This window comes from Anoplopoma fimbria, chromosome 2 (genome assembly GCF_027596085.1).
Source record: "Anoplopoma fimbria isolate UVic2021 breed Golden Eagle Sablefish chromosome 2, Afim_UVic_2022, whole genome shotgun sequence".
NCBI lineage: Eukaryota > Metazoa > Chordata > Actinopteri > Perciformes > Anoplopomatidae > Anoplopoma > Anoplopoma fimbria.
Window position 1 is genome coordinate 12,393,955 of NC_072450.1, and position 23,602 is coordinate 12,417,556.

The 23,602-nt window shown below is 40.1% G+C and overlaps 1 protein-coding gene across 1 annotated transcript in view; it reads right to left on the reverse strand.

Moving 5' to 3' along the window:
* Positions 1-7,988: 7,988 nt before the first annotated feature.
* The window catches only part of sema4bb (sema domain, immunoglobulin domain (Ig), transmembrane domain (TM) and short cytoplasmic domain, (semaphorin) 4Bb), a 45,499-nt gene continuing 29,885 nt past the window's right edge, over positions 7,989-23,602 (reverse strand). The window contains exons 6-15 of the mRNA XM_054614799.1: positions 22,193-22,304; positions 21,637-21,753; positions 21,177-21,334; positions 16,636-16,817; positions 16,026-16,176; positions 15,286-15,496; positions 14,953-15,068; positions 13,899-14,056; positions 13,348-13,439; positions 7,989-12,769 (exon numbers count right to left, since the gene is read on the reverse strand). Coding sequence (XP_054470774.1) covers positions 11,997-12,769; positions 13,348-13,439; positions 13,899-14,056; positions 14,953-15,068; positions 15,286-15,496; positions 16,026-16,176; positions 16,636-16,817; positions 21,177-21,334; positions 21,637-21,753; positions 22,193-22,304 — 2,070 coding nt within the window. The 3' untranslated portion in view covers positions 7,989-11,996. The remainder of the gene's footprint in view (positions 12,770-13,347; positions 13,440-13,898; positions 14,057-14,952; positions 15,069-15,285; positions 15,497-16,025; positions 16,177-16,635; positions 16,818-21,176; positions 21,335-21,636; positions 21,754-22,192; positions 22,305-23,602) is intronic.

The window sequence follows — 23,602 nt, forward strand, 5'->3', positions numbered from 1 at the left end:
CCGCTATCATCCGTAATACTCTGCTTGCAGCTTTGGGGAGATCTCACTTAAATTCAAGCATAAGGCCCAACAGACTTGTCTGTGGATTTTGGCAAGTTTTCTTAAAAACAGACCAAGAGAGGAGCTCAGTGGTAATGAGAGACGCAGAATGCGAAGAGAAGACGGGAGTCAGCTTGTCTAATTAAATTCATACAAGAATCCTCGTCTCTTTATGCCTTCTCTGCTGAATTTGTTGAATAGTGGAGGACTGCGTCAAAATGCATTGTTGTAGCAGAGCTGTTGCTATGTTATTTGAGATGTTGAATAGTCCAGTGTCAAAGAACAAATTCGGGAGGAGATGGACAACAATGTACTCTAGCTGTTTGGCTTCTTACACGTTAAATACAGTTTAAAATTACCCACAGCAGCGATGGGTGTAGTCATGTAATCCAAGCAAAATGTAATCCTATTTACGCTTGAACTTCAAAAATCCAGTCAGTGTCAGCTACGCACTTTGTGTAGGCGAGGGTACAATATAGATGTATAGGTTAAATAGAAGCTGTCATTGTATATCCAAAATAACCTTCTAGTGAAATCTGAATTAAAAAAGCAGAGAGAATTAAAAAGTTGGGTCAAAGACACCAGAAAATGTCCATGTCTGATGAGACATTCTGAATGCTATCCAGTGCTAAACCTACTTAAAAGAACATTACATTTGTATGATGGTTCAGGATAAATCCACAGGTTAGATGTCTTGTTCTGATTTAGTCTATCTCTGATAGAATGTGTAACATGCTACCCCATAATTACAAGGTCAGTAGCCAACAGTGTAACACTACGGTTGTACTGGGGAGCTCAGGTAGGAGTCTCTGGATAGACACTGCTATCGATCTACCTTTTGTCACGTGGGCTGACTAAAACGTCTCAGAGTGTCAAAAACCCAATTTCCCCAGATTAGACCTCCACCATGCTGCTGCTGTGATACGGATTTAAATCTGTAGGGAATCCTGGTGAATCTGTAGCCAATGCATAAACAATAACACTATTTGTCTTGGGTTTGGGGCCTTTTTTTTGTACGTACTAAGCAAACTGGATCATTCAAGTTCTACACTGCAAAAATCCAGTCTGTTCTCTGCATGTCCATCACTGTGTGCTTTGGATCTGCCACCAAACAGGACAGGAACAGACGACAACAAAAAATCACTGCAGACCCTTCACACCCTGGACACAACCTGTTACAACTTTTCCCTTCTGGTAGGCGCTACAGAGCACTGTACGCAAAAACAATCTGAGTTCATTCCCACAGGCCCTCCCTCTGATGAACACTTAACATCAGTTAACTTACACTATATATCTAATATGTTTATCCTTTACATGTATACTCCTACGGGACATGTCCATATAACTGCTAAATAGAAATCTAAGCTGACGTATATAATGAATATACTGTAAACTGACATATAGTATATACTGATACATATACATGCATGTATTGCACGAATCCACTCGTTATGTATATTAAGTTACATTTGTCATTAAATATTTATTTCAGCAAATTTGCACTCCTCTATTTTTGTTTACATTGTGTGTGTCTGTATATATATGTATATACAGTACATAAACAAACACAGACCCATTTGTCTATATATTTATCTTCTTTCACCCACTGGTATTTACATAATAGCTACATGTTTATGTTTGTCCTTTTTGTTGCAGTATTTCTATTTCTGTGTATAATAAGGGAATTTATAACCAGTCAAACTCCCGTAATGTGTACTCATACCGGCCAATTAAACTGATTCTGATTCACCATCTCAATTTTTTTAAATATCCAATAAAGCCTGACTTGTCTACCATGTTCCTCATATGGTTGTTAAATAAAGCCTCGGACAGGCACTGGTTTCATTAAGCTGATGGCGAAGGCAGCAACGTGTTTTAATAATGCCTGTTTTCTGTAAAGAATAAATCTGTGACACGGCTGCATCCACTTAGACAATGAGTGATGGATGTTATAAAACATGTTCCTGGCACAGTGTGAACACACACAACGCCTTATCACAGAAACTGTCTCTTCGTAGTTGTACTGCAATAAATAATGATCTGGCAGGAGGTACATACATCAAAGTTAACGATTAGATGCTGTTCTTTTTTTTATATTTTATGTCTCAGGCTGCTGCATTTTGACTCACCCAACGCTAATTAAATTTGATACGTCTGTTAATATTTAATAATACAATTGTAATTTTAATATCAAATGTCTATATAATTCTATATTGGCACTTAAAGTTTAATGAACAGTAGGAAAAATAATTCATAAAATGCTTTCAAGACGATAATGACTGTAGTGACCTAGAACACATTCACAGAACACGGTTTCAATCGATGCTGTGTGTTTGTGAAGGAATGAAGAAAATGTGCTTTTCCTGCCCGGCTTCACTCTTTTTTAATGGTCTTGCACCTCTTAACCCTTGCACACATGAATGCTTCTTATGACGGCAACCCAGAAGCTCATTTAACTGCTGTATGTATATTTCTGAAATAGAGAATCCGCCAGCTCCATGAAAGCAAATGCAAAATGTCTACATGCCTGCACACATGTAAGATCATTGTGTGCATGCACGTAGAATAATTTGTGCATGTACACACCAACAGTATAATGCATATGTGTATATATTAGTCCACATGAAAATTGTAATTGATCGTGGAACTTTGGAGCTTAAGAATTAAATATGAAAACACAGTTCACACACAAGGCTTATACTTTAAGAGTTCATGCAATATTTGGTAACCTCTTTCCAACTGTTATTCAACTGTTATTAGTAAAAAAAAAAAAAAAGCTGTCCTTATCCGAATCAAATAGGAATTTAAAGGAATAGTTTGACACTCTGGGAAATGTGCCGGCTTATTTCCTGGCCTACGCTGTATGTCTAGTAACTCCAGGAAGTTACTGCCAGGAATCTGTCGGAACATAACCCCCTGTAAAATGTCTAGTTTACGTTTTTACACTTACACTGTTTGATATAACATCTTAATAAGTAAGATTTGGAGGTGCTCGTATGTGGATTTTGATAGCTTTGGAGAGAGCCAGGCTGACTGTTTCCCAATGTTAACAATCTTTGTGCTTAGCTAGAATTATGTCTATCAAACAGACATGAGGGTAAGTAAAAAAGCATATTTCCCAAAATATAAAATATATATATTCCTCTTATTTGACAAATATAAAAAGGAGCTAAATTAGAGGAGGAATTTGAACTGCTCTCTAAACATTTTTTTTGTATATTGACAAAAGCTTGTGCACGCTGTGAAAACAAATCCCCCCTGGGACAATATAGACTAAAGATCTATCCATAACCGGCCTACTATGTAACACTACACTATACACAAACACTCAAAGTGTCTTTAATTCTATTGTGTCCACAAAATCTATGTCTTATACTCTGAAATCTACATTGAGCCATAATGAATGGCAGAGAGGGAACATTTGTACTATTTCTGAATGAAGTTTCTCTTTAATTAGGAAATGTTTTTGAATTATTACTAGATGAATTAAAATCAGCATCCATTCAATAAAAATGAACTATCATGTGAATAACCAGTTCTGGAGAGATGAGTTGGTGTGTGACCCGGGAGGTCAGGTTTGGACAGATTTAAAGGATCTTCCAGCTTCTTTCATTCACTGTGAAAAAAGTTAATCTGCTTTTCAATTTCACCATCAACGAAGCGTTGCCATGAAATATGCAATGCAATCACAGCTGAAATGCACCTGACTGTAATTGTTTTCGCGGCTGAGGCAAACAAAAAGGCTTTTTTTCACAGCGCAGTGATTTGTTAATAATGAATAGCAAATTACCATCTTTGCTCTTCATCAAACGGTCGGTGACAGCAGACGAGCGGCTGGTGTTGGAAGTCAATGGGATCTGTCACACACAATCAAAAGAGAGAGGACATGTCTAGATTTATCTGGATTCAGAAGAGACTGACAAACAGAAAGACATGGGCTGAAAGTATGAGAAAAAAGAGAATATTTTTGTTTTTATTAACACTGAGTCCTTCTGAGGAGAGATGCTGGATCAGAGTCCTCTACATATTCACCCAGTCAGCTCTGGTTATCCACTCAGTGCTATCCCAGACCATCAGAGCTTTCACACACATGGGCAGGCTGCGAGGAAAGACTGTTACATTATTCCTGCTGTCAACTGATCCGTGTCTCAGCAGGAGTGTTGGGACATCAACAAGGTGTGATTTATTCACGGTGTACTGTCCTGTCTCAGCAGGGTTTCCTGCAGAACATTTGTCTGGTTTTGGGTCGGAGGCTCGACAGAACCCTGGCCACGAATGTGCACTTTGTCATTAGTGCATAAAGTGAAATAAATTGTAATTACAAATCCTGATGCAAGTACGTGAAGATGTAATTTCCCAGGCTTGTTTACAAGGGTAAGGCGTCATGGTAAACAACTGGTGGATGTGAAAAGTTGTATCCACCACAAGATTTTAACTTGGATAGACAGACCGTCAGTAATGTCTGGATGTAAGTTTGAGCATCTGTCATTTCTTTATACAGCAAGACATAATTAAATACCATTTATATTTTATGGCCTTATTTTTTTCACTTTATTTTGGACTCATTTACGTATCATAGTGAATGTATTCAGAGTGAAACCTACATTCATCAAAACATTTTCTTGCCAATTTCTACAAGTGATACATCATTTTTCTTTGGCACACAAGCAATAGAGGGAGTCAACAGCAAACAGAAGCAGAAAGTTATCTGTTTGAAGTGCAATGATTAAACTGTTGCTTTGGGAACCACATCTGCAGAGAAAAATGAATAATATTGCTTGCTCTCTTCTCTCTGGTCTCACCTGCCCTTTTCAACAGCAGACATGAATGCTAAACAAATTAGTCTAGATAATTGGCACAGTATATTGGGAAAAAAAGTCCCAATTCATCTTTATTTAAACTGTCCCAAACAAATTAAGAAAATCAGGAGATGAAAATCTCTCATCAAGACTGTTTATCACTAATCAAATACACAATATTAAACCAGGGCCAAGCACTTTACACAGAGAAGAGCTGCTGACAATGTCATGAACTCCATCTCCCTCATCTTCCTCATTTGTTTTTACTCTCCATCTGACCCTATTTTTTGGCGACCAAAAATGTTACAATCAACTTTCATCAACTGAAAACACACTGTGAAAGGGTTAAAGTTGTAAGACGAAAACACAGACAACACAGACTGGACAACGCTGCGGTAGTAACCAGTTAATCACAAATGCTCTAAATCATACCCTGCTTTATCGTCAATTTTACTCTAAATGGGACCATAATTTACTAAATACACATCATGCTGTATTGAAGAAGACTTGAAACGTTTACTGAGGTAGTAAATCAAGACTGAATCATAGACCTCTATACAACCGGACTTCTTTTTGCAACCAAAGGAGTCGCCCCCTGCTGACCAGTAGAAAGAATGCAAGTTTAAAGCACGAGTGGAAGCAGAGTGGGCTCCCAATAGCTCTGACCATAGCCATTTTTTTTGATAGACACTTATTAAATGTAGTAATTTGAATGTGAGAATGAAGGTATGATGGTAAGACAGTGAAGAGGTCTATAATGTTGCTTTTACAAAGAAGAAGGTCTCAGAAACCGCATGGGAGCCTAATGTGTTACATTTGACTTCATGTGTAAATATCTGTGAACGATGAGTAATAAACCTGGTTCTGATGTTGTCAGGAACTGAAAATAAAACATGTTCTTGTGAGAGTCTGGTATTTGTTTATGAGGCCAGATGGATACAAAAAATGCATTAAAAACTGCACTCGCTCTGGTTTCTTTAAAAGCACTTTAGCATTTTCCAGAGGATCATCAAATGGTCAGATAACATCTGTCATTACAAAATCCATGACAGATGATTCAATTTCATCTTCAGAGACCATCTGTAACCTGGCCTTAATATAATACAGTAAAATGTGAATCATCCAAAACAGGCTGGATGTTTGCAATGTCTTTTGCAAATGTTGGTCAATGATACGCAGTAAACAAGCGTCTGAGGAAAAGAAGAGTTGCTTAATTTTGTTTGCAGCCGCTGTGGTCAGGAATAGATGAAGAAAACATAATAATAGACTGTTGTTAAAAGTAGAAATAATACATTTAAAGATGTATGAACTGTGAGTCAGGGCATCGACAGATCTCGCAGAGTGACCTCTTTTAAGGCCAGGAGCTTGATATTCAGGTAATCGTCAGATGACATATGGTTTGATAGGAGGACAGTACTGGTGGTTGACACTGGAAAGAAAACCAAAACCCAGTCTTTACCAGTATGGTTGTAATCAAACAGAGCAGCAGTGTGACACACGGCCCCAGTGTCATGCTCTAACTGTCCCTACGGAGTAAACATCATTCAGCACTGGCTGGCAGCTACACACACTGTCCAAAAATAACTATGTATTGATTCACACAGCTGACTTTTATGACAGGACCGCCCCAAACTGTGTGTGTTTATGACCAGTGTGCCACTAAAGGGATATGCTGTAACTGGGGGTGAGGAGCTCAAGGCCTTTCTCATATCCATCATCTTTAGTGTTGTGAGGAAGAGGCTATCTCATCACCATAATCAGCGAACAATTAGATTTATCTTCATTGAATCAACAACAATAATTATAAAAAATATATATATAAATAACTGCCAAATTAAATTAAAAAATGCAAATGTACTCAATCACTTGATTAATTGGATTTTAAAAGCAGCAATAGGCTAAATCAATTTTCTTGATCCTGATTTTAGCACATGGCAACAAACACCAGATAAGACATATTTAACATGAAGCTACATATTCATCCTACACACCCACACAACGGGAAAAAGTTTGTCTGAAAGCTCATGGTAACCATTTTTAACATAAACGAAACACAATTCCAACACCAAGCAACTTTCTAAGACACACAGCAAAAAACAGTGTTGGCGATGTTGCTACTTAACTGCAACACAAACAAAATGTCGTTTATGAAAGCTGAGACTCAACTGATTCCAACGGGTTTATCAGTCTACGACCAAAACTCACTGAACCAGCAGCCGAAGAGGAGAAAAAATTAACTTTTTTTTTTACAGCTATAATCATAAATTATGTCTTATCTTTTCTGTTTTGTGATCAAAGAGGGAATGTCAACACTTCTAACGCTATTGGCTAATGTGATGGATCGTTTTTAGGGTCTGACCCAACCGTCTGCATTCACTTGCATCCATTTGCACTCCTCCAGCATCGACCAGCTTGTCTTCAGCCTTGCATGTGAAATCACGGTCTGTGTCTCCTTGTGGTGGATGATTTGTGGTACTGTACGCCTCCTTCAGGCATTAGCCTTCAATGAAGACATGATCTGTCCTCATAGTGCAATGGGCTATTGTTTTGTTTCTCTGAATGGGAACATGTATAGGGTCTGATTGATTGATTTTTTCAAAATAAAGCCAAAAACTATTACCTGGGGAAATAAAAAAATTGCACAGATGGTACCCAATTTATGCACCCAAATGTCCAATGTGAAGATTCCACCTTAACATGGCTCTACTGAAACCTCTTTTATTATGCTCTGCTTCACTCTATTAGCATAAGTCTGTGCACAGGTAAAGCTCAGATCTTGTGATATGGTCTGCTAGAGATTTTGGGCTGCAATTGCGTCATTCCAAAGTGATATTAACTGTTAAACTGTACAGTTTTGTTTGGCAATCAAATATTTAATTTATGCAGTGTTACACCTTACACCTCTGCAGAAATCTCACAAGTGTATCCTGGTCATGTCATTTTCTAATATGGGCCTGAGCCAAAGTCCCTAAAATGAATTGTGTATGTATACAGTATATATATATATATATATATGAATTTTAAAAACTTAATTCAAAAAAACGTTTTGTCCATTTTCACTTTTTTACCCTAAAACATGCCTTCTATGCAAATTTCCAGGCCTAAACAGCAAATAACAGCATAAAATAGGCCGACACATGCATGTGTCAAAACATGTATTTTATTCATTTATCTTAAAAAATTAAAATAAAGTGCTTTTTATGTACAATATAATAAAAACAACAGTCACAATCTCAATGATACAAAAAATACAGTTCACAATGTTATTTGTACACAACAAATAAAAAAGGAAATCATGCAGGCAAGACCACATTTGTCTAATAGTTATTCAGTCAACTAAGCTTATGGTGTTCAGTATGCCGAGGCAAAGCTGTTGGTGTATCTCATGGCTGAGACGATATGGAGGATTTGGAGCTGTGCTTGCATCCTACTGCGGCACTACATTGTGTAGCACAAATGATTAAATACTTCTATTGTGTCATTTCTTTGTAGTATGACCCTTTGAACAAAATCCTAAAAAGATGTTGCAATGGATTACCTACTTAAGCAGTTTTAGGAAAATAGACTGCGGTAGATGTTCTACAAAATATGTAATAGTTGGCTACATTCATGTCCAGTACAGTATGTTGCATTACTGAGGAGCCACTCAAAATGAAGCATCATCACCATGGCATTATCTGCTTTTAAATGAAAAGCACGTCATTAATAAATATGCATTTATAGTATTTACCTTTTTGGCATTATTAATTATGAAGGTCTAATGGTATTGTAGCTTCAGCATTATTACATATATTATTATTATTAAATATTGACCACTTCAGAAAGATGTTTCCTATGTGCACAGTATCACTTCTGACACAAGCAAAGACTGCAGAATGGTATATAATTTTGAGCAGCTCCCAGTATTGTAGTTTGCAGGTAAAGTTATTGATGGCTTGGATGAATCTGTAAATCTACTGTTGACCCGTGTTGTGGAGTTAAGTGTGCCCATGGAGGGCTACAATCACGCCGGTCACCACATCTCTGTTGGGTAGTGTACGATGTGGCGCGTGGCTAAAGGCAGAACAACTTGAAACCTAAAGGCATTTTTTGAAAATATGTTGTGAGGTTATCCACCAAGCATCTGAAGCAGGGGTTTCAGCCTCCAGAGAGACATTTTATAGTTTAGAAAATCTGTCTTAGCAGTGGTGGCAAACAATGCTTTGCACCGAGGCTTTTAGAGTCTGATTTATTCTATTTATACATTTGTTGGCAAATGTTATACTCTTGTTTATTTGGTTAGTCTCAGCAAACAAGATTAAAGGAATAGATAGACCTTTTTGGAAATACACTTATGTTTGTTGTTGCCAAGAGTTAGATGAGAAGATTGACACCACCCATGTCTGTACGGTGAATAAGCTACAGCCAACAACCACTTAGCTTAGCACAAAGACAAGCATAATGAGAAGTCTTCAAGGGAATCTAGCCAGCTGCTGGTGTTAGCTTCAAATTAAGCGTGCAGTCATGAGTGGCAAATGAATAAGCATATTTCCTACAAGATCAAACCACCCCTCTAATTCAGTTTCGCATGAAAATAAAAACAAGTTTCCCCTCCTGCTTGGACATGCTTGATAAAAAAAACCAGTCCAGGTGCTCAACTGACAGCATGGTGAGACATGCGCAGTATTCTGTGCAAGATTTGAAATGTATGCTGAAGTAGGCATTGAAGCACTATGAAAACAAAATATCAGCAGTGTTCACTCTCTAGTTTCAAGACTATCTCTACAACACATCTTGCACAAGGTCCCTTGAAAAACACACAATATTTAGCACAGATACTGTATATACACAACATAAAATAATGAACAAAAGGAAACACTGACCACTGTTGCGCAGTATGCTGTGCACTTTGTCAACTTGTAGCAGTTACATAGCATTACGTCATCTGCTCAGCGTTGGAAATAGCAAAATGTTTATTCTGTAGGATACTGGAATATACTGTATACTGTAGGCTTATTTGATCAATACAGTGAGTTGGTGGAGTATTCTAAGACATGTCGTGCCATATAGTCCCTATGGCGGTTTAAATGTTTCTCATTCCGATTAACACGACACCATCAGCTTCCTACATCTTTGGGAAATTCTGCTTGTTAAGTCTCAAGTGTTGAAGCAATGTGGGTGCAAGTTTGTGTTCGTAATGGCTGCACTGGTCCCTGTAATAACAGCGTTCTTAAAAAAATCATTTTTTCTCAGCAGCCACACCTGTCTCTCAGTAGTTGCATTTCTTAAAAGTACGAGCCGATTTCACTGACGTGTGCAAACCTGTGAGTATTCAAGACCCTGATAACTTGTGCTTTCACATTAACGTCGCAATGACAGCCGAGTGAGTGTGGGGAACTCGATGAATGTAAGAAATGTAACCTGGTGGAGAGGGGTTATATTAAGCCGATACAGCGCTTTGTGCAACTACATCACTACGTAGTGCAGCTGCAGTCTGGATAAGATAATATTAAATACTATCTCTCCAGTATGCTGACAGTTATTGATTGTTCTGTGATTTTTCATATTGAGTTATTAGCAATTAATTAAATAGATAGTTTGTGTTTTTAGCGCTCATCAAGCTCAAAGGTTTCAAAACTGGTTGTACCGGTTTGTTTCAGTGTATGCTAAGAAGATATTAGACTCCTCTAAGGGTGGCTGAAGGAAAACTGGAATATTTTCTCACCTGATTACAACAAGACAAGTTTTCACTTGAAGTATTCGCCATGCCATATCCTTTGAAAGTCAATTATTTTTGCCCAACACAGTCTGAAACACAGTCTTTGTTATGAGCTAACAGTCTTAAGAGAAATTTCCAACCTTGCACTTCACATTTGTTTATTATTAGTGCCATTAAACCCTTTGTGAAACCCACCTCTGGGCCCGTCACCATGTGCTCTTCGACAGTGATCAATGCTATTGCAAAGCATGGGAGTGGTCATAACAGAATGGCACTATTGCATTTAGATAAGACAATCGTGTTTTTGTGTTTTGGCACAGTGCACGTGATGATTTCGGTGCTGCCCTGAAGATGGTAGAGGAGTGGACGTCCTCCTTTTTTTCTTGGCTCTCTGTGCTTATAATGTCCACCTTGACAGACATAATCTGAGGTCTCTTTTCCATATTCACCTCCAAAACCAGGGTCATCAGTGTCTCCTTTTCATAGTTCCTGCAGGTCAATACTGAAGAACAGGGCCGTCTCAGATGAGCAGAGCTGTGGAGCAACGGGTTCCCTAAATTGTCCGTGGTACAGTGACGTGTGAATGAAATCTTTGAACAACATACATTCAGGTGGTTTATGTCAGTATTTAGGCCCTGGAGCATAATTTATGATCACATTTTTTGATCATCTTTCCTTCACTCCTTTTAATTCCTGTTCCAACCGCGGGTGGCGTCGTCTCCCAGTCGGTCTCATCGTTCAGCAGCTTTATCCTCATACAGTCAGGACATTTATCCAGCAAAAGGAACAAATGTGCTTCTGACTTGCCTCCATAATGTTTGGATCAAAATGAATATGCAATGCATGTATAATATAATCTCCTAAACCTGAACTCTAGGTCACCATGTAGCTGTAACTTGGAAAAACTGAAGTGTGGCCTCTGTGGCATCCATCTTGTGCAGAGCATGTGGAAGGTAACATGCTCAAATAGGGCTGGGAAACCTATTGATATTCATAATTTATTGTTTTTTTTTAATCATATCATGTGATAGACATTAACTAAAAATTTTAACGTTGGATACTGTGATGAATATTGATATCAGGAGAAGGTCTTCTGTTTATTGTGTCATTATTTGTTCCTCATATTGCCCAGCCCTACACTCACACACATTAGTGGCCATGAGGATGACTCAAATAAACTAACTATTCTGAGCAGCAGCCATGGTGGTTGAGCCTGGTTGAAACCAAAGTGCTGCTTCCTCTTCCTGCCCTGTGCAGCAAACCAGACCAACCTCTGGCTTCGGAGCGGAAATGATTAAAGGATGTAAATGACCTCTGCACTGATCACAGAACAAAAGATGACAAAAAAAAAAAGATGTGCTGTGATGTAGAGGGGTGTCAGGGTCTCCTCTCCTTTGCTCAGTGGCCTGTATCCTTCATGGAGATACAGGGTGGCATCTTTTTAGCAAAATACTGTGCTCTCAAACGATAGAGTCTTTGATCTCGGAGCCTAGCCTCACTCTGGGCCGAGGGCAGGTCGGGGAGTATTCCACGTGGCTCTCCTTCACGTTAAGTGGCCGCCTGTCGGAGGACTCGGAGAAGCTCTTGCTGTTGTCCGGCGAGGACTCGTGGGTGGGCGTGCTGCAGATGTAATTGTCATTTAATGTCTGGTAGCCCTTGTGATCAGAGGTGGATACAGGGATGGTGTTACCGTTGAGGGGCAAGCTCTCAGCTGGCTTTCCCACAATCCTCGGCTTCTTCTGCTGCATGTTGGGGCACTCGCCCTGCTTCAGCATGGACTTCATATGATCTCGGTTCCTGTAGATGACGAACAAGGAGAACACCACCAGGGAGAACGCCAGCAGGGCGCACACCACAATCAGCTCGTTCCAGTACGTCTTCGTGTGGAGCTGCTCAGAACGAGACTCGCCGGGAAAGATGATGGACTGTTCTTGCTCAATGTGCGGTGTGCGGGAGTGACCAATCAGAGTGGTGCTTTCCTGGCGGGGCTCCGCCCTCACACAGTAGTTGGCTAACAGCTGGCTGAAACCCTCCTCTTCTGACCAGCACTCGTAGGTCTCCATCCTGTCGGCTTGCGCCACCACGACCAGGTTTCCCTCAGGTGTAGCGTAGAGGAACTGGCTGGCGCTGTCACTGTAACGCCACCTTCTCTGTGCTAGGTTGGATCGCAGCTTACAAGGCAGGACTCTGAATGTGTTGGCTGGGATTATAATGAGCTTGCATTGGGAGACACCTACATATAAAAAGACAAAACAATGTTGCTTCAAACACTTAAGATTCAATTCAAGAAATATTTTACTAATTGCATATGGAATGAGACTGTTACTACTCTCACATCTGTCTGTTAAATAAGAAGGTAGAGCTAGGAAACCGCAAGCTTAGCTTAGCAAAAATAATGGAAATGGAGGAAAACAGCTAGCCTTTCTATGCCTAAGGAAACAAAATCCACCTACCAGTACCTAAGCTCACAAATTAAAAGTAAAAAGTAAAAATCACCCATGTGAGATTTATATTGATCATCTCTCTAATGTTACTCTTGCCAAAAAGGAAGTCCTTTAAAAGAGTTGGTGGATAAGTCATAAGTCTGTGTGTGGGAACAGCAACTAGATCACTGCATAAAGTACAATTTTGAAATCAAACTATAATTCACATGAATTCTAACATTCAGAACTGCTCGCATCTACCTGCTGTCATAGAAAACTGCAACAACATGTGACTGATTCTTCTCTGACCGCTCTACGTGCATGCTGTTGTGGTGTTTGTTTGGTGACAACACTTTAATTACTGACTATACAAAGAGAACACACTTACGAGAAGCTGCTGGTCTGGCAGATCTGGTGCTGGGGAACGTCTTGTTACAAATCGCTGACGTATCGGCCTCCTCCACATCCTGCTGCCAGTGACTGAGACAAAGCATACCAAACAAAACAACAGGGTGAGGGAGAGCAGCTGTAATGAGAGGAACCTTGGATGGATGCACTCATTTGACTCTCCCAAGGTCTGTTATTGTAACACCTATGAGTATAGCTTCATCACTATGACTAAGAGGATCTTTTTTTCAAAAGCTTCTGTTCAAGCACGTTATGAGGAGCTTTGCATGCTTTTTTTACAAGTTTGTTTACAACAAACAAGGGTTGTAATTGTATGAGATTTTCACGGTACAACAACAAGGAACAAGGACCGTTTTAACCGTACATCTGACATAACAAAAACACATTTATCTAGGGATATTAAGGAATGTAAAATGTAATCTATCAAGGTGGATTGATGAACAAATACAGCCTGTGGGCTAAAGCAGAAGAACAAATTAAAAGTGAATGTTTAGGAACAGGTTATGTATTTGTGGCTGTGTGATCTCTCACCTGTCAGGTGGAGCCATCCTGACGTCCCGACACAGACGTCCGGTCCAGGCGCAGTACGGGTCTCTGGACAACACACACTCTCCACAGCTGAGGTAGTTGGAGCAGTTGGCCACAGGAACCTCCACCAGCCCGGAGTTGGACGACACAAACAACAGACCCTGCAGAAGAGAAGAAATGTGTGTGAGTCCGTGTGGTACAAATTTCTCATCAAAAAGGTTGAAGTGCCAAACCCAACTTCTGCTTTTGGTTACTTATTTCTGATTTTTCAAAAAGGGGAAACCATGCTAAGACAATTACTGAAGACAAACAGAGAGATATAACCTAAATAAAGTTCTAACTCTGGCCAGCTGTTCTTTTACTTGATGCCAGCTGAGTAATTTGATTGAGGTCAAAAACACATAACAAAAAGTGGTTGCTACACAGCATTGTCTCCATTTGTATTCATTCTTTTGCATTTGCATCACTTTTCAGACAGTATGTATCATCGTGTAGAATAACTTTTATCCAGAAATGCATGTTTACCAGGAATGTGACGTTGATACTGATGTACAGCACAGCCCTGTGTTCCCAAAAGTGCAGTCTATATTTAGGCCATCTACCACTTTATTAGATAGACATCATGTGGATTATGTCCGTCTCTCATATCCCTATTTGGAGCTAAGAATATACACACAAAAACTGTGTAACTATATCAATAACTTTATTAGAATTACATAATCTTAAGATTGCAGTTTGGCTGCTTTGGCCCAGGGAGAGGCCATTATGTAATAAAGAGGGACAGGTAATGAAATTCAGCTCTGGGGAAAACGCCAGAGAGGATCAGAAACACTCTTCCAGACTGTTCCATAACTTAAAAGAAAAAATCAACAGAGATTCTCTGGAAATAAAATGTCTGTAGCCAACTTGTTCTAAGGTAAATCTAGTCTCTTCCACATTTTTATTACTTGAATATTAGTATGAAAACAGTAAACATGACATTAAATACAAACCGACACGAAACCGTATGACAATAATGGTTATGAGTGTCTATTGAAATGAACGAGTTGCAATTTACCCTCTGAGGATCGAGTTCGATGTGTTGCACTGGCTGAGGCTCAGGAAACAGGATCATCTCCTCTATGATGTGCATCTTATCGTTGACATTGATGGCCTTATGGAGCTTTCCATCATCTGTAAGACACAGGGGACAAGTGGAAGTGACTTTTACTGAAGGCAGGGGACAGTTTGTGGGGGATAAAAGCAACATCTAGTGTATCAATGAGAAAAGCTGGTTTATGTTTAAAAAAAGCAAGAGTATGCTTTTGTAATGTTATTTTTTCCATTAAAGATTTATGGAGAGACCCACAAAATAACAAATAACTTGCTGCTTCTGTGCAATGGGCCGTACCTGTTCCGATGAAGAGCACGTCATAGGCCCTCTCCATGCCTTGGATCTTGTGAACGGTGATCTGTGTGTAGCGCACGCTGCGTTTCAGCAGCAGGGGAGCGCTACGGATCACGCTGTCCATCAGGAAATGGTCCTTGACAAAGTTGAGCACTTTATCAGGCATGTGCAAGGACGACTGGATACCCATTTGCCTGGCGTGGTTGGTCACACACTGTGGGGAGTCAATAAGAAATGAAAAATTAATCTCTGCTTATTCAAGTAGACTTGGAAGAACAAATATACAAGAAGACAGGATATCGTAGTGACCTATATGTACCCTTTCTTTACTTATGAAGTGAATTCATTTTGGGGATGAGGTATCATTGGAAACAAAGACTAAACAAAATGGTATGTACACTAGCAGACATTGCTGATATATACGTTTTAACCATGTTTTTCTTAAAGTTATCTCTACTTTTAGGCATTTGTTTTGCTCCAGGGGGAAGAGTTAAGCAGATCATTATCAAGACAGAACTTTTGGCAAATAAAAGGAGAACATCTGCTTTACATCAAGCTCACTTGCTGAGCAGCACTGGAAAGAAAATCAGTTTAGGGTTAGAAGAAGAAATGTGTTGCTGGAGACAGTAATATACATTGTTTGTCCGTGTGATAACGAAACAGATATTTGCATTGTTGGTATTTTTTATCTGTTTTTTCTGGACAGAGTAGAGACATATTGTATAATATCCTGCACCACTCACCGCTCCTGGCCGTGGTTCTGGCACTGGGTGGTTGTATGTGTACCACTGCTGGGTCTCCCGGTTGACCTCTCGGTAGCGCCCGTTGAAGGCCCTCTCCACCTGTGCCATGGTGAAAGCGCACACAGCCGAGCTGCCTGATGCTCCTTTATACCTGTGAACACAAACAAAATGCATGTGACCATTTTTTTACCCAACATATCCTTTCTGCAGCTGTCAATTTATTCAAGGAAGTGGAGCAGCAACTTCTAACTGAAGAACAGTTGTTGAGTGGGTGCTTGAATGATCTCCATATTAAAACCTTTATTTTGTTGAAACATTAATTAGACATTGGGGTTGCATGAGCTTGTGTTAGTGTTTAAGCTCATTACAGCTGCTCCAAATTCAGAGGAGCCAAGTAAGAAAAAGGCAACTTGCCAAGTTTGAGTGCAGATATTAAATAAAAACCCGTCTCAAGATGGTGTGTGTGAGCTATGTTGATTACAGTGTCTGTGTGTTTGTGCATAAACATGCACACCCACAAACTGAAACAGCTCCATAAATCAGATCCATTTCAAACGCTTCTCTGACACTGTTGAGGCGATCTGAACAAACTCCTCCCTTGGTTTCTTACCACTGCGAGGTGAAGACGCCGTAAAAGACGGTGCTCTCCCAGCTGTCTCCCATGGGCTTCAGGACAAACATGTCCTGGAGGATGTTGAAGGGGAAGCCGTCATCGGGGAGGGAACACAGGAGCTGGGCCTTTAGGAAGGTCGTCCATTTTTTCTGCAGCACCCGTTCGCCGCCTTTATCACCCTGCAAACAAAGTATGTTATATTATGTTACAGAAGACTTTATGTCTCATTAAACTATCATTTATTAACTCCCTTTTTACAGTTATCGTAAAAAGAAGAACAGAACATGTCATTCACAGGGTGAAAGAAGTAGACCAGAACACAACCCCCGGCTTTTGAAGATTTTAAAGGCCGCCTTAAATTTCTCTTACAGTTGCAGTCTCATTAGAACAAACTATATATTCACTTAAAGATCCCCTCCAGACATGTTTAAGTTGTTTAAAAATGCTCTACACTAATAATACAACTACAAAAACATCCGTCTCAATTAATATGCAAATCATTTTCATTTCAAAATGTGTATTGCTGAACACAAGATGTCTCCTTCTTCTGTCAGTGTGTTTGCACTGGAGGTTTGGTTTCAAGTGGCGCACGCACGTGTTAAACTCAAATTTATGATGAGCACAGAGAAACTTTCCTCCTTCAGCAGAAGGAACTCGTATATCATTATGCACAGCAGAGCTCTCACATCCAAGAGAAGGAACAATAAGCAAAATACATTTTCTGTTTGGAGGAGGACTTTACATTTGCTGCAATTTCTTAGCTGTCAGAAAAGTTAGAAAAGACCTGCAGCTGCAATCCCTCCTCTTTGCTTTAGAGGACACTGTTGAGGTAAGGGAATCTGAAAGTTGTTGCTGTGACAGTTATGATCCCTTTTTTTAAAAGATGAAATAAACCGGACAAGTAATCACAACCAACCACGATTTTAACGTTCTGATGCAAATCCAAGTATTGAAATCCTTTGGTGCAGCATATGTGTGGTGCCTTTAAACTAAACTACAAAGGACATTTTGACAATAAAATGTGGGTAACAAAAAAAGTCCACATAAAATGACGCCTCAGCACGACATTCTTGTTGCTCTTTGAACGAGAGGAGATGGTGAAATGGAAAATAAACAATTGCTGTTTATTAATTACAGCTTTCAAACCAGCAATCGTGGTTCGCTTCTCTTCCGAGATACAGAGGAGGAATTTACTCCTTTTAAGGCCGTCACTAAATATTCACGTAAACAGTTATCAGACAACTTTGCTGACCTCCCAAATTCAGCAAGCAAGCTCAAAAACACAGGAGGAGGAGGAGGAGGAGGAGGACGCAGAGGAAGAACACAACCAAAACAAGTGGTCTCGCCCAATCTCAAGACACTTTTCCTGCCTCAAACCCCAACTATCCCATCAGGATGGCCTCCAAACCCCTGAACAACTCCTACATAACAGCACAAGGACTGAATCACCCTTGACGAGATAATAAAATGCAAAAAAAACTAAAACTATTTCCTCCTCTGTGTGCGCTGTTACACACAAACAATCATGTTGCTCAATGACGGTGAGGAGAAACCGTGCGGGACAGATGCAGGGCCTGCGAGCCAATTACTAGGCTGTGGTAGTAGCCTGTCCACATAATGAGGAGACCACATTCCTGCTCTCTCAGCTGTTCATCGCCGTTGTTGCTGTGCTCCACTGCACCGCTTGTACTCTCAATAGCATCGACCACAACCCCCCCCCCCCCCAATCCTGATAGCTGCCCTCCAAAAACATACTCGTTCTTTCGCTCGCTCACATTTTATCTGAACTTCACATTTCATAACTCCTCGTCTTTGTCAACCTGAAGTAGATGAAAAATAAGTAAAGAAAACGGTGCCACACAAATGTTCGGAATCGGCCTGCTTTCCACAGTCCCTCAGTGTGCACACCTGAATAAACAAAAGAAAGAGGGAGTGGAAGAAGGGAGGGGGACCGAAAGGAAAGAGGGGGGAGAAAGAACAACTTCGGAAGCAGAATTACTTGGCGAACCCAAGTAAAAACAGTAGTTAGACCTGCATGAAAAAGCTAAAAAGGGCTTTGATTTATCTTATCATACGAGAAACTTGTCCTCTTTAAAATGTAGCAAAATGTCTGGCAAGATCAACCAACACGTCTGAAATATTTCAGATATCAAAATTAAAGCACATCCAAACTAATTGTGTCCTTGGCCTGGTACACAGAGAGAAAAGGGAGTACATGCTTTCTGTCAGTCTGCAAGAGTGTGTAATAGATAATAAACCACTAACAGGGAGAGGCCTGAATACCTCGCTGTTACCTAAACTCTTGTCTGAGTTCAGCACTTTCTGCTCTCTGAAGGAGTACACAGGGTACGTGTTCAGATGTGAGACACCATACTGAGAAAATAAAAGAGGTGAACATGGTACTAGTTTGGGGGATGTTAGCCTGCAGCAACTGAGGGGCTGGTTTCTCACGAATAGTTTCTAATTTTGGAGAAGGGAGGGATACTGTGAGAGGTGGACAGGTGCATGTAGGAAGTTAGTTATTGTAGTTTTGCCAGCTCACCAACATGATCAGCAGCGTCAAACAGCTCACGGAGGCAATTATGGTACTTTAAAACCCTTAGAGCCTGATTGCAGCAATTTGTGTCTCGTTCTCTGAGTCATAACTCAGTCAAATCTAAAAACACAGACATGATACGCATATTTTAAGATGCACATTCAGAGGATGTCATTTTCTGTGATGTCCATCAAACATAAACGTCCATAAATCTGCTTATAAATCATTAGAAGATGCCTCTTAGAATTCTTGTCTCTCATATTTTTAAAATGTCTTAATTATCAACGTAATCCGGGGATAGTTTTCTGTACATTCAGGAGCATATTGCAAACAGAGACTACTGGTAGTTAATTCGGCATACTTTTAATGGTACCAATTTCCCAAATGTAAACAAATTTGAGCTTATGAAAACAGGGTTCAAGTTGTAGACCACAGCATAACTTACTGAATCCATGGCAACATTATACTTCCTGTAAGCATCCCCCAAACATTGTGGTTTTGGGATGGGGTATAGTTGTCTTAATTTTGTCCAAGGGGCAGCCCACCTGTCCGTATAATGCAAGTTTCATAAGAATAAAAACTGACTAATTATGTTAGCCACCTTACCCCCAGGCTATTTCTGATGTTTCCATGGCAACAATAACTGACGTCTGTTTTTTAAAGTCTTAATTTACCCATAATTCATGGAAAATTACTCCTACTTATGAACCTAGACAGCTTTGTGCAACAGATGATATATCTGAATATATCTGAATGTCTGTTAAGCACAATACATGACGGGTGTTGTCCCTCATGTGTTCCCCCCTTTGCAAAAAACTGCTGTTCAATATGTAAAATTTCCTAAGCATTCGTCTCAATACCTTGATTTGGGAAAGTTAATTAGTACTCCCCAGTTAATTGGGCGAACAAACCACCTGCATCACTACTGTACTGCCACAGAAAAGCATCTGAAAAGATGTCAGTCAGGAAAAAGAGGGCTACTGCATTCCAGATATATAAAGGCGCTTTATAGAGCAGAGAAAGCCATTCTTCTGTCTCTATTGCACAGTTCGTCTGCAGCAAGTCGCCACAGTCTGGGGCCTTTCTGTCAATGATTTCCATATATAGAACCCAGGCGGTGCTCCGCCCGCTGCGAGAGGTGTCGCAGCACCGACTGCCAGAGCCTAGCAGGACTAAGTCATTAAGCCGTCACTTAAGATTACATGCTGTCCCCACGATTATTCACATTACTGCCTCCATGAACAAGAGACATCAGTCAGGGAGGGATGCTGAGTGCATGTATATCAGGCAGCCGTTTAATTGATCTGATTACAGGTGAAAAGGGATAAAGTCTGCCGGTGATTATTCAGGATGATCGACCAAACTGAACTCTCGAAGAAGAAAGAGGAGGAGGAGGAGGAGGCGGAGGAGGGGAATGACGTCAGAAGTTTAAATGATGCGAGTAAATTCTGCAGTTGCTACAGTTTGCGTGCCTTGCCTGCAACAAAAAACAGGCCATATAGTAGAGTGGAAAAAAGCATTTCATATTGCTGCGAAGCACCCTTGAATACTAATATGTCCTGCAAAGCTCAAGGCGCTGGTGGAGAAAGGCAAAGAGCTGGAGGGATGGACGAGTGCAGCTGACATTGTGAGGGAGATGGAGGAGGGAGAGGGGGAGATGACATTGCAGAGAAAAGGGTGAGGGGAGGGGAGGGGGGTGTGGTGAGGAGGAGCAGATGATTCAGGCAAGGGGGAAACCAAATCTGTTGAAAACATGTTTTCACAGTCAAGTAGTAAATAGGCTTTCACGTGCCAGTGACAAATTTCCATTGCATCGACACGAACATGACGTACAGTTACATGTGGCCAAACGTGCTTTGACATGGGAGCGTCCCGCCTTGTTTTTGAGGCAATTGTATCAGGATTAAGGAGAGGAAGCTTGCCGCGCTGCTTCGCCTCATATTTAGTTTTTTTGCATGGCCGTCTTGTTATACTGACCTCACCCTAACCCCAGGTGTCTTACCTTACACACGCGAGCAATCCTCGACACAATGGTGTTGTCAAAGAAGTCGAATTCTTTCCCCGCCTCGCTAAAGAAGAAGTAAATTTTGTCGTCGTCTCCCACGGGGTTTCCTATTGGCTGACTCTCCTCTATGTAAGCTGACCCGACAAAGACTGGATCTGTTAAAAATAGAAATAAAAACAAAGAAAATATTTTGGTTAGAGGGACAATTCATAATCTACGTAAGGGAATATTTTTTTAGTATAACTTTTTCCATCGTGGTAAATTAAAAAATGCATGTGCAGCGACTGATAAGACCGGGCTCATGCGATCTAAGAGGGCTTGTCTTTGCTCTCCGTCTGCTGCATTAGCCACTGCGCCTCGCTAATGAACGCTACTTTTTTAGAGCTAATCTGCTCTGTTGAGTACATAATGGAAAATGAGTAGAGGGAAAAACGGTCTGCCATCTGATGGAGTTTACCTTGCAGCCATTTTAAAGAGTTTTCTGTCTTCAGAGCAGTTCCCTGACCCAAACTCTTGTAAATGACTGGCTCATTCCCCTGGAAGTTGCTGACAGTGCCAGTGTACAATTCACCATCTGGAAGAAAACGGAGGAAACAATTGCAAGATTTAAAATTAAGAACTTGATTTTCTATGAATTAAATATAATAAGGTTCAAAGTATTGTTGTACAGGAAGCTTTTATAACAGATAATGTCAGTTGTAGTTTAGAGTGAAATGAGAGCATCAGAGCAGAATGAGTTAAGGGATTAGACAAACAATTTCTTCCATTCATATCCAGCCAAATGATTTATTAATTGCTTGTTAAAGAAGTCGAACACAAATGTTGTCTGTTGGTGCCTGGCTATTTATCAGAAGGACAGCTGCAGACAAACAACATTAGCAGGCACATCATGACTCCTTACTAAATCAAATTAAATCAAACCTCCCATTCATAAACGGCTCATAATAATACCTTTGCATGCCAAAATGTTGAAGTGACATGAAGAGGGGAAAAATGAGTGTATAACTACATACCAACAATGATGGCAGTGGATTTATACTCTGGATTAAAGGGGCAGCGACTGCGCCCATCTTCCATCACGACCTCACCCACGTCATCTCTCTCCAGTGTGAATGTTGACGTGTTCTGGAGACAAGACACAAAAAGGCAAATGTCCCTCAGGCACAGTCCAATTAAATTCTACTTACAGTAAAAAAGGAGCTCAGCGACCTCAAGCTTGTTCTCTCCACTCCGCCATTACAATATAGACAGAGCACTGACTTTAAGTTAAGTTTGGTCTCTTTGAACACACAGTAGCTCTGTCTGTCAGGATACAGTACTTCATAGGCAACTATGAAAATCCTTCTAAAAAGGACTAGGCTTGTTGAACAGATATTGAAGTAAAAGTTTGCCATAAAGCTGTTGTTAAAAAACACATCACTGAGCTTCACTGTTTACTGTTTTTATGAACACAGCTACAGTTTATTGTGGGTAAACCCTGCATGCACCGTCCTGTTGCCATAAATGTTTGCTAATGTGTATTAATCCTTTGCTCAAAATAGTCTCTGAAATTCAATCTTTACTCCTTAAGTTAAGTACAGTTTGCTAAAAACTAAAGCGTCCAGCTGTTTCATGATTTTTTTGTAACGGATAAGCCTTCACGAAAGAACAAAAAAAGTGAAATTCTACAAAGATGTATGTCATGATTGGGAACAAATAGACTTTGGGCTGAGTGAGACAAGCTGAAAGTATTAAGGGACGGACTTAAGTACCGTTGTTTTCGGTCCTTAATTGGATTTATTGACAATAATAAAAAGAAGGGATCCTTTAAATTAGCCTGTTAAAAGGTATTTTTCATACGATCTGGCTCCAGGCAGTTTAAATGGTTAACGCAGGACGAAAAACTTGATTCATGATAGGACATCACTGATGATACAAACTGAGATTTTGTTCCAGACCTTGTTAATTAACAGGCCCCAGAACATACTTTATGTAATTCTAGGCTAGTAAATGGACATAAAATATTGTTTGCTCATGTGTATATGCCACGCAGATCTATGGGCAAGTATGTGGCTCAATATTCAGCCTCTGAAAACGGTTGTACAACGTCTTCTTTGGCAAGTCTGAGAAACAATGACATCGCTTAAATAAAAGCGTGGGTGATGTTAGTCCGACAAGTGCAAATCCTAAAAACAATTTATGATGACATAGAATATAGAAAAGCAGAAAATTCTCACATTTGAAGAGCTGGAAACTTGACCAACACGATAATTGTCACTAATTATGTTCTTAGACAATAAGAGTGATCGCCTAATCGTTTCAACTGTAAAGTGCAGGATCAAATGAGTCACGCAATTTAAAAATGTGAATCTATCCTTTCATATGGTCTTAAAACAAAACTGACATGCCTATATTTGAAAGAGTAGGGATTTGGTAATAATAAA